This window comes from Microchirus variegatus (assembly GCF_963457635.1).
Source record: "Microchirus variegatus genome assembly, chromosome: 8".
NCBI classification, from domain to species: Eukaryota; Metazoa; Chordata; class Actinopteri; order Pleuronectiformes; family Soleidae; genus Microchirus; species Microchirus variegatus.
The window spans coordinates 14,182,871-14,194,873 of NC_139809.1; the positions used below are offsets into that span (position 1 = coordinate 14,182,871).

Here is a 12,003-nt window from a genome sequence, read left to right on the forward strand (position 1 = left end):
GTTTTGCTTAAATCATGACAGTAACACTAGGGACCATTAAAGGTGCATTATGTAATAAATCTAAAGCAACTGGCCAGAAAATCCTCCTAATATGTCACAGAGACTCAGGAATAATGTTCATATAACAAACTGAACTCACCAACAACAACAGTGCAGCCAAAATATTTGCATTAAAAAAAATATTTTGCAGACTGCTAATCATGTTTACGTTTTGAAATCAATGACATGTGGCGCCACCTACCACCGTCTACCAATCATTGCAGTCAGTAGAGTCTCAGCTGCCGAGCAACTACTGGTTGCCAGTTAGGTCAGGAAAGCAAAACCTAAAAGACCTCTGTATTTTGAATTTGAATGTAGTAACCGTTTTTGGCCACATTCTTACACATGGCACCTTTAAGAATATATACAGAGGTGGAAAAAGTACTAAAATATTGTACTCAAGTAAAAGTACCAATATTTTGATGAAAATGTACTCAAGTAGAAGTAAAAAGTAGTTCATTTGAAATGTACTTACGTAAAAAGTTACTTAGTTACTTTTGCGTGGGGTGTGAGGGTAGTAGAAATATGACAAAACAAAACTATTTTGGAGCTCACGCGCCCGGCGCGACACAGGATATTACATCACTTTTGGCCACGCCCTCTATGTTCACGTGCCAGTGCTGGTGCTAATCACATCATCATCTGTCTGGTTCTGGTGTATTATTTTCCCCCTGTAGGTCTTCATTGTGCTGAAATTTTATTTTTTACTCAGTAACGGATAGGATTTATAAAGTAACTAAGTACAATACTTGAGTCAATACGTACTCAAGTAAAATACAAAATCCTGATTTTAAATTGTACTTAAAAAATACAAAATACACAAAAAAAGTATTCAATACAGTAACGTGAGTAAATGTATTTCGTTACTTTCCACCTCTGAATATATCCGTGTATATCTACTATATATCACAACTGTGCAAAAAGCAGCTGGTACTGCTGTTTAGAGATAAAGGAGGCTACAGCGTAATCCCTTAAAAATGCATCACAGTTTATTATCTGATCATCCAGCTACTGCTTTATCTTCAACATGAGGGTTGCTGGTGCCAATCTCAGCAGACATGGGGCAAAAGGTTGGGTCGCATCGTGGACAGGTCGCCAGTCCATCACAGGGCCATATAAACAAACAACTAGTCACACCTACGGTCAATTTTGAGTGTCCGATTTGCCATATCCCCAAATCTGCATGTTTTTGGACTGTGGGAGGAAACTGTAGAACCCGGAGAAAACCCCCCACACACGGGGAGAACATGCAAACTCAATGCAGAAAAGCCCTCGTTCTGACCGGGTCGCGAACCCAGGTTTTCTTGCTGCAAAGTTCCATTGGCAACAATTTAAGTTTAAGTTTGTATATTTAGAGCTCATATACAGTATGAATGAATGGCAGCCAGTAGGACACTTCCTCATATTTTTTGGGGCACTTTTATCCATTAGTGCACACCGCTGCCATTCATACAGTAGAGGTTTCATTTATTTGACTGTGACAATAAAATCAAAATGTAAACATGGCAGATTTACAGCAAGCAATTCTCATTTACACACATCACCAGGTAAACAACAACAGGCCAAATACATGGTACATTTACATAGAGCAGGCTTTCTTAAAGTTTTTATACCTGGGGGCCAATTTAGGAACCCAACATTGGACTGAGGGCCACCAAAGGAGAAAAAAACAGAAATACCGTTAAGAATAATTTATTTACTTTAATAAATAGTAATAATTTTAATGACCAGATTGCAGTTCTACAGTTTACACTTATTGGTCTGTATCCAGTAATGTGCAATAAACATTTAACAAGCTTAGTAGCTCCTGGATTAAAACTATTAACTGTAATTCATTGCGGGCCGCCAGAAATGTTTCTGCGGGCCACCATTAGCTCGCGGGCCACACTTTGAGAACCAATGACATAGTGTCAGTAAATAACACAGGTTAAATTAAAGACATACATTATTGAATACACTGTAACTTGTGTCTAAAAACAATATTTTATTATGTTTATATACTTACAGACGTCAATAAATGTGGGTTTAAATTAGCTATAGTGGGGAAAACGAGTAAAAGGACCTAATTTCCCATGATGACCCGCTCCGTGACGTCACAGTGTTTTCCCTGTCTGGTCAGCTGATCCAGTCGAGTGAGTCTCACACGGAAACGCTTTGACTGTACTGATAATAAAGTGAAGTGTAAGGTGACAGAGAGAGATGACAGCCGGCTGTGAGGACTGTAGAGACCGTAGAGGCTGTAGAGGCTGTCCCGGTTTACTCAGACGAGCTAACGGCTACGTTAGCTGTTAGCTTTAAAAACGCTAACATACACAGTTATTTAGTACAATTGTGTAGCAGCTAGCTCGTAGTGGACGGCTAGCTAAAGTGTTTGGCGATGTGGAGACATTTCTAACAACGAAGGACAAAGTGACATGGGCGATACTGATTTAGAAGAGGTGAAGGACACACCTGAGCTCCCCGTGGAGGTGAGTGACAGACACGGACATGTCCTGTCCCTGTCAGAGGACAACGCTGCATTATTAAGTTATTTACCTGTATTTAACCAGGTAAATCAGTTGAGAAGTCATTTACAATGACGACCTGGGCAAGAGGGCGCACAACAAAGGGGGACAAAAAACATGGAACACAAAAAACAAGAAGAGAAACAACAAACAATATTAAACAATCCATAACAGTCACATGTTGAATAAAAATGGTTAAAAGCAGGTGCAGCAGTCGAAAATTGTTGCTTTAAAAGAAGAAAGTGGAAAGAATTGAGTTTTAGTGTCTGTTGCAGTAATAATTAGTATCTAACTAATTATAATAACTAGTAAAACTTCATTTTGATCAAACATTCATCAAAGCCATAATAATTATTGTTATGGCTTTGTAAATGAACAAAAACCAATGTGTTTGTCTGTGAGATTGAAGAGAGAGCCAGTTAAACGAGGTTAAAGGCAAAATAAAGAGAACGTGGTGTAATTATTTTTGACCTTTTCTTATATACACTTAAGTCTTCCATCTATATAAATATATTATTGTATAAGGAATTGATCAATTAGTCAGTCCAGTTGACTTTTATGAACACTTGTTGTTGTCGTGTTGCTCCCAGGAACTTGATAAATGGTTCTTAGTTCACTGAAATGTCACACAAAAGATAATTTATTTGTGTCACAAAGGAAAAAGGACATCTAAATGTATTTTAAAATAAAATACCAAATACACAACTAATAAATGTATCATAAAATACAACAGTAATGGAAACAGATTGAAGGAACTGTTCCCTAAGTACCTTTATTTACTTTGTATTCAGTAACAGATGAAGCTCACAGTGAATCAGCAAACTATGCTAATGTTGGTTTCATCACTCAGTCTACAGCTGAAACTGTCATTTGGTGTGTGTGTGTGTGTGTGTGCACAACCTCTATTAATAGCAAAACAATGTTTTCAAAAAATTCTCTTGTATTTTGTACATGACATTGTAGTATTTGACACAAAGTATGAAGGCGTTTTCGTCATCTCAGTAAAACACAAATAACAGAATGATATTTTGTCGTTTTTGAAATAGGCACAACCATGTTTCTCTAAAGTCTCCCATGTATGCAAAGGATGTGTGTATTCAAATGAGTTGTAACAGAACTGAGGCAATTTGCATGATTGATTATGGTGGTTTGTTCTCACATAGTACAAATACTCACATATCTGACTTTTTTATGTTTATACATTATTTATATTTCACAAATGTAATAAAATGCAGATTTGAGAGACAGACAGATTTGAGAAAAGAAAAGTATTTGGACACATTACACCAACAGGGACTGTAATGACGTTTTAGAACACTCAGAAATTTCCTTATTTTTGAAGGAAACACTTTTTTTCAATGAATATAACATTAAATGGATCAGAAATACACTCTATACATTGTTAATGTGGTAAACGATTATTCTAGCTGCAAAAGTCTGGTTTTTAATGGAATAATGTACATAGGTGTATAGAGGCCCATTTCCAGTGTTCTAATGGTACATTGTGTTTGCTAATCGCGTTAGAAGGCTATTGATGATTAGAAAACCCTTGAAAACCCTTGTGCAACGATGTTAGCTCAACTGACCAAAGCAAAGTTTGAAGTTTGAATAAAAATCATTATTTCTAAACTTGTCAACGTCTTGAATATATTTCCGATTAATTAATTAAAACTCTTTTAATGAATAAAAGTGTGACTTTTAATGGAAAACACCAAAAATAGTATAGGTGACCCCAAACTTTTGAACGGTAGTGTATTCAAATACATATACAGTACTTTAATGTGGAGTTGGTCCATCTTTTGCAGCAATAACAGCTTCCACACTTCTTGGAAGACTTTCCTCAAGACTGAAGTGTTTTCGATGTGAATTTGTGTCCATTCATTTCATTCTGTTGAGCATTTAAGACGTCAGTCAACTTCTTCCACACCAAACTCAAACCATGTCTTTATAGACCTTGCGGTGTGCTCTCAGGCACAGGAATAGAAAAGAAAGTCAATACTTAACAGGTGTGTGCATGTTCTTCTGTCTCCTGCTCTAGATCATAGTCTACATCCTGAGCTTCCTTCACGCCTCAGACAGGAAGGAAGCCTCGCTGGTTTCCCACTGCTGGTACGATGCCAGCCAGGACCTGCGCTTCCAGGTGATTTGCTTCGGGGCTACTACACTAGCGTACCAGAATACACATGATTATATATTCAGCAAATTTGTTCCTCCCCAGGATGTATAGATACAGTCCTGATGAGTGTTTGTCTTTGTGTAGAGGAACGTCACGTTCTGTTTTCCTGCCTCCGCCTCATCCCTGGAGCTGGTGAGGGGTCTGAGCAGAAGGTCCCGCTGCAGTCTGATTATCAGCCAGCTGGATGGCTTCAGCATGTCCAAGTCACTGTTGCTGGAGGTGCAGTAATACTGTCATGATTATTGATTTTTTTTTTTCGGATTATTTGTCTTGTTTTATCCACGAACCAAAACTCTTTAATTTTAAAGGTCACATAGAGTGGTCCTGTTGCACATATGTTAGTAATGGAGGTCTACTTACATATATTAACCTTTTTTTATGGTCAAAAACCTCCTAGTTGCTGTAAACGAGCCGAATGAAATCCTCTTTTCTGACACTGTTCGTCGCGATGTTTCAGAGTGAACTTTCACCCCCAGAAGACAGAGGCCGTTTCTCAATACCCAAGTATGCCAGTATGTACTTGCTTACTTGGAAAGTACATACTTAAGAAGTACGACTGAAGAACATACTTGCCAATCACCGGAGTACATGAGCACGATTCTTCAATTGGAACAGCAGTGTACTTCCTTGTTCTACTGTTTGAATGGCGGGTGGCGCGAAGCACTTAAGCCTCATTACTGCCACCTACAGTGTTGATGAATGAACATATAAAATACTTTTAATAAATACATATATTGTTATTTTCACATATTAAATATTTTATACACTATAAAATAGTGTCCATTATATGTAAATACATATACAATGACAGTGCGACTTTAATAAATCTAAAATTCAAAGTTACAATAAGTTAAACATAAATATTATACAGTCCCTAATTTCTCGCCTCAAATGATTTCAAAACTGCGTTCCGGGACACAGAAAAATATTTATTTCAGGATTATATTTGTATTTTATCCTGCTATGTTCCGCCGAAATGCATTCTGGGATATATGGCTTTCCCAAGTACGCTCAAGTCACCACCCGATGCATACTTGGTAAAATGGGCGGAGAGAGAACACTTCCGGGTATGAGAACCGTACTCGCTGCTCGCGTTCTTGAGAATTGGAACAGAACTTGGACTGAGGCTGATGACGTTTTCACAAGTACGGGAGTACGCAAGTATGGACAAATACACACAAGTATGGATATTGAGAAACGGACAGAGTCTTGTGATTGGCCAGTACTATTCAGCACATCCGCAGCGCAGCTCCCCCCTCTGGAACGGTGGATGCACTGCTACTCATTATCAAAACATTGTTTTAACAATGTTTAAAAATAGCTTCTTCACGACTCCCAGCCGCAGTCCCTTTTATGACTTTGACCCGGAGTCAGACCCAGAGTCAGAAGACACTGTCGCTCGTGAAGCACCTCCACAACGGATGTTATTCTTCTTCTGTGGTTCAATGTACGCAACCGGATGTACCTGGACTAGTGCCCGGAGCAGGACGATCTGCTGTTCAGGAGAACCGCTGTTTACGTAACTATTACGGGATTTTCAGAGATCTCGCTGAGCCCCGAGATTACAATAAGAACAGCGTTCTCAGCAGTGGCTGAACTGTTTGATTCGAAGCTTCAGGGCTTCATAAACAAGGTAATGACGCAGATACACACTAAAAAACAGCGTTAATAGGAACTTCCGGTCTAGGTCCGCTTTAATGATTCTCTTATTATATGGAGAAAAGAAAACAGAAAATATTCACATTTAAGAAGCTGAAAAATCCGCTCAAACCAACTGATATCAAAATAGTAACTAAATGTGACCAAAGTGCTGATGGGTGAAACATATTTATGGACTAAATGCATGTTAGTTCCTCTTTGTGGTGCATGAAGTTTAAAGAAGACAGACCATAAACAGAAGTAGGCAGATGTAATGCATGATTAAAGGAGTATTTCTGTATTTCACTGTGAAGCCTCGCTCAGTTTTAATATTATATTAATGCTGTTATATGAAGACTTAGTTACTTTTAAAGGGGTCCAACGACTTCCATAAATCTGCAGCTGCGATTTAGTTTGGTCAGGATGAACCTTAAGATGCTTTGCATAATAAAAGCATGACATTAAAATCATAAGGGATAAAAGTATGATTTGGAAAACTAATAACAGAAATGTATTGATGTTATCATGATGTATCATGAAATGTGTGACTGCTGGTCTCACATCGTCGTCTTCTTCTTCAAAGCAGAATCAAACTTGCTGCGGTGACTTTTATTGCCTCTGTTGGGCCCACACACACACACACACACACACACACACAATCACCCGTTTTGAATATTTTCCGAATGAGCTCCTTCCCTCCTGTTAATCCAAACGAGCCTCTGGCAAAAATGTTTAAATTAGTTTTTGATTTTCCACTCAACCGATCACGTGTGTGGAAAGAAATCTTTCACCCACAGGACTAATGAAAGCCTTTTTAAAAAAAAAGCATACCTAAGTTTTATTCATTTATTCAGGAGGAAATGCCACAAGGCACAATCCTGAATGTGTACAGTAAATATATTGTCACACATAAATGCTATACTGTGTGTATATATGCAGATTAGGATTGCAACAATTATAATCGCTATATTCTGTCGATTAGTTTCTTGTTTTCAGTCTTAATAATTTCTGTTGTTATATGGAGCAAAGAAAGCAGAAAATATTCACTGAAAATTCAGAAAACTAATCCAAAGTGTATAAATAACAAGTTTCCTGTCATGATGACCAGGGTGCAGCAGATTCCAAAGTTCACAGCAGCTGCAGCAGTGACGTTAGAGTTTCTCCCCCTCACTGATCGTTATCCCAACACTGTGTGTATTTGAAGAAGCAGTTTTTGGAATTTACTGTTAAATGTGTGCATTAGCAGATTCCCACAACCGTTTCCTTTCAGGAACACAAGGACAAAGTCTAATCTGTGTCAGTGACAGCTGGACTTATTTGAGGAAGTTGGGTGTTGTCACTTACAAACATCACTCCCACTGTATGACCTAAAGGGAAGACCATGCAGATTTATTTACATAGCAGAGAGGACGTTATGTTTTGTGTGATTTACTGGAATTAAAGAACAGTAGGAGATGAATCAAAGTGTGCCTTCCCTCCCTCCTCAGGTGGGTCTGTGTCTGGGCTCCAAACTGGAGAGCTTGGCTCTGCCTGGCAGCAGCATCACAGAGGCGTCTCTGCTCACCCTCCTCCCCTGCCTCACCTCCCTGCGCAGGCTGGACCTCAGGGGCCTGGACAGCCTCTTCATGTCCGGAGCCTTTCTTTCCAGGGAGGAGCACCGGCACCAGGTAGTAGACATCATGTGAAGCAATGGTGAAAATGGCAATAAGACCTGAAGAGGATATCAACGGTATTTACACTCTCTCACTGGGCAAATATTTGACTGCACACCAAACAGGTGGCTTCTCCCTCTCTAGGGGTCGCCGCAGCGGATGTTCCACATATTTGATTTGGATGATGTCAAACATACGCCATGACTTTTCTGGATTAAATAAGGGCCAAAATAACCCTCATCTACAGTTCATGTTTAAATACTGCAGTTTGACCCTGGAGATGATGTCAAATAGTAAAAATTAAACATTTGCCAAAGCTGTTTTGAGCAGAGACTGCAATCCTGCACAGACGTATTGTCATAGGAAAAATAAACTGCAGTTGCATAAGGTTGCATATTTACATTTATTTTAATATTCATTTATTGCAAATTAAATTAAGATTGGCAAAACAGGCATTCATTTATTTAATTTACTCTTTCACTCAAGTATGGCAGCCATGTCCTGATGGTGTTTTTTTTTTTTTTTTTTATTACAGGTGAGGTCAGCTCTCTCTGGCCTGGAGGAGCTGGACTTGTCTGATCTGCGCTACCTCTCCGACCTCACCTTCAACCGGCTCACCAGCTGCACGCCGCGCCTGCGCCGCCTCTCGCTGGCCGGCTGCCACATCGCGTTCGAGTTCGATCCGTACCGCGGGCGTCCCGTGGGAGCCGTCGAGGGCTCATCCGCGCTGCTGTCGCTGAGGAACTTGAAGAGGCTGCTGATGGAGCAGAGGTCCACCCTGGTCGCTCTGGACCTCAGCAGAACGTCCATCACTCCTGAGTCGTTACGCACTATTGCACAGGTCAGGATATTATTACTTGTCCACTTTGCGTCCAGGAAACTTAATTGGAGCTGCGTGGTAAAGGGAACAGCAGCAGCTTTGGTTTAACATTCAGGCATGTCGTTCTTCACAGCTGCCGAAATCGAGATTGCAATTAAAAATACAACTGTGAGCTCCTCCTACTGAACATCCAGGTTTATCTTTAGCAGTTAAATCCACTTCTGAAACTGCGTCTCATTGTTTTCAGACATAGTGCTGGGGCTAATGGGCTTAAATCTCCGATATTGTCTTTGCTCCAGGTTCCAGGTTTGCTCTTGGAGGAGCTTCGTCTCCATGGCTGTAAGGAGCTGACCAACTATTCGGTCGAGGCTCTGGTGAAGCACCAGCCGAACCTCCGCAGACTGGACATCAGCGCTTGCACAGAGCTGACCAGCAGAGCTGTAGAGGCTGTAGCACAGGGTCTGAAGTCACTGACGCACCTGTCCTTGTCCCGTGACTGGAGGATCACTGAAAAAGGTGCAGAAACTGTTTTAATACTTGCTTTTTTACCTTACATATATATTTGTATTATGTAGGTTCTCCAAAATGCTTGAAAAGGGGAGGGAGTATTCAGTTGCAATGTGCAACTTCACCACTAGATGGTGCTAAATACTGTACCATCCAGAACCAACTCGGTAGAGAGGTTAAAATCTTTGGTCGTGGTTCTCCAGTGTTTCGCCAACTTCTTCCAAACTTTTAAAGATGACAATCTATTGTGACCCATTCTGTGTCTACAGCAGTGGTCGAGCTAAAATCTAACCACTGTGACTTGACAGACACTGTTATATTGTGTTATATTTAATCGAAGGCTCATCTTTGTCCACAGGCCTCGCTGACTTGCTGTCCGTGTCGTCACTGAAGAGCCTGGATCTGTCCGAGTGTCTGCACATCAGCGGAGCAGAGATGGTCAAAGGTTTGACGGGACCCGGTCCGACGAGAGCGCAGCTGGAGACGCTCAGCCTCAAGAGCTGCACCTACATCAGGGTCAGCCAGTGTTTGTGTGTGTGTGTGTGTGTTTTCATGCTTTTATCAGTAATATTATCAATAATCAGATTATTTGTTGTATTATTATTTTGACTTTACAGCTGATGCAGAATACATTTAAAAAAAAAGCAATGAAGTGATTGTCTCTAATCAGGAAAGTATGTGATACTGCCATCTAGAGGCTAAAAACAAAAACACAATGTCCAGAAAGTAGTCCAAAGTAAAAATCGTACAGTAAAGATAGTAAATGTAAATTGTAAATGATAATAAAGGGAAAAAACAACACCAAGAAAGTATAAAGACACATTAGACACAATAAACAATTATTATTATTATAATCCTAATCTTTCTTCTATCTGTGTAGGATCTCGCCCTTTTCTCTCTCGCCCAGTTTCTCAGAGACACCCTCTGTGAGCTGGACCTGACCTCCTGCATTAACCTGACAGATCTGTCGGTGTGCGCCATCGCCACCTACCTGCGGAGGCTGGTAGTGCTGCGGCTCGGCTGGTGCAAAGAGGTGACCGACTGGGGTTTGCTGGGCACGGTGGAGAGAACCAAGTGTGAGCTCGACAACGAGAGGGTGAGCGTTTGTCAGAGACCTAAAGACGAGCTCTTTCACGTGTCTTTTTATCGATAATAATCGTACTTTTCATTGCAGGAAGACAAAGGTCCCAGGTTCACGAGGACCTTTGGCAACATGGGCTTCTTCAAGCCTCCTCGTTTGCCCTTTGAGGATCGACCCAAGCTGGTGACGCGGAGTGACCTGGAGCAGTTGAAGCAGCAGGCTGGAGCCTCTCTTCTCGCGCTCAACAGGCTGCAGGAGCTGGACCTGTGCGCTTGCTCCAAGCTCACCGACAGCAGCATCACACAGGTGTGAGGCCGAGCAGCCCGATGTTGTCTGACTGTATATAAAAATGAATTAAGTTGGATTTTTCTCAGCTTTGATGGTGTAAAGCAGGATTTTTAAACAAAAACGACCACCTGAAGTCATGATTTCACATCCTGTTCCCCAGGTGGTGCGTCACCCAGACCTCCACCGCCTGTCCCTCTCCATGTTGCCCGAGATCACCGACGACAGCTTGGTGCTGGTGGCCACGCACTGCCGCAGCCTCACCAGCCTCAATCTGAGCCACTGCCCGCTCATCAGCGACTGGGGAGTAGCACAGGCGACTCCGTACCTCCGCAGACTGCAGTATCTCAACCTCTCCTGTTGTAATAAGATCACAGACAAGTGAGAACCACACACACACACACACATTTACTGTGTCTGTTGTAAATAATAACTAAGCATTTGACCTTTTTCAAAAACTTCACAGGTCCTTGTATTACCTGATGCAACACTGCAAGCGCCTGAGAACACTGGACATCTCCAAGTGCAAGAACATCTCCATGACGGCGATGGACCTCCTGCATTCACGGCTGCCGTTCCTGGAGAATGTCCACTGCAGATTAATAAGTGGGCTTGACCCCACTTTCATAATCTGACTGCATGACTGTTGGATGTTTCAGAACCAAAGCCTGCTGAGTCCGAGTCGAGCGCTTCTGCATGTGTCCGAAAATTTGCACAAGAAGGAACTGTTTTTAGCGACAGTCTCTCTGTGATTTTTATTTTATTTTATTTGAGCACCACTTTCATCAAGATCATTAACAGTTGAAGCTAAAGAAAAGGGGAATATTTATGTGGTGTGTCATCCCTGAGGACACGGAGCTAATGTAAAGAAGGGATTTTAATAAGTGTCGAATAAAATCAAGAGACATTCTGAAAGCTGACACAGTTAGAAGCACATGCTTTATTATTATGTCATTATTTAAAGATGTAAACTTAATTCATGTAATAATGTGAATGCACAATGAGGGTTTTTCAAGCTACGTTCCAAATTTCACACCATTTGAGATTGAGTGGAGACAAATGGACTGTAGAGATGAAAAGAGGTTGATTTTATAAATAAACCAAAGTTTGACAAACACATACTTGTTCTTTTTGTTCTGTTTATTCATGTGAATTCTGAGGAAAAAGCACATGATTCAAAGTGAATATGAACACAGAGGAAGAAGAAGTGTGTCAGAGTTAAGTTATGACTGCTGAAATGAAACAACCTGATGGAGACACAAAAAACACAAATGGTGGAGCTGTACACCCTTTGTCAGTGT

The 12,003-nt window shown here is 40.8% G+C and overlaps 1 protein-coding gene across 1 annotated transcript; it reads left to right on the forward strand.

The window, feature by feature from the left end:
- The first annotated feature begins 2,219 nt into the window (after window positions 1-2,219).
- On the forward strand, window positions 2,220-11,734 carry fbxl9 (F-box and leucine rich repeat protein). The gene is made up of 11 exons (XM_083893177.1): window positions 2,220-2,507; window positions 4,582-4,683; window positions 4,804-4,938; window positions 7,845-8,024; window positions 8,545-8,850; window positions 9,129-9,345; window positions 9,695-9,852; window positions 10,217-10,432; window positions 10,511-10,723; window positions 10,866-11,083; window positions 11,169-11,734. The coding sequence occupies exons 1-11, from the start codon at window positions 2,454-2,456 to the stop codon at window positions 11,335-11,337; spliced, it is 1,968 nt and encodes a 655-aa protein (XP_083749303.1). The 5' UTR covers window positions 2,220-2,453; the 3' UTR covers window positions 11,338-11,734.
- The last annotated feature ends 269 nt before the right edge of the window (window positions 11,735-12,003 follow it).

Excerpts from the sequence above, each read along its gene's own strand:
- fbxl9 (XM_083893177.1), top strand. The coding sequence starts at position 2,454 with ATGGGCGATACTGATTTAGAAGAGGTGAAGGACACACCTGAGCTCCCC. Across the intron at positions 2,508-4,581 it reads CACCTGAGCTCCCCGTGGAG|ATCATAGTCTACATCCTGAG; the intron begins GTGAGTGACAGA and ends CTCCTGCTCTAG. Across the intron at positions 8,025-8,544 it reads GGGAGGAGCACCGGCACCAG|GTGAGGTCAGCTCTCTCTGG; the intron begins GTAGTAGACATC and ends TTTTTATTACAG.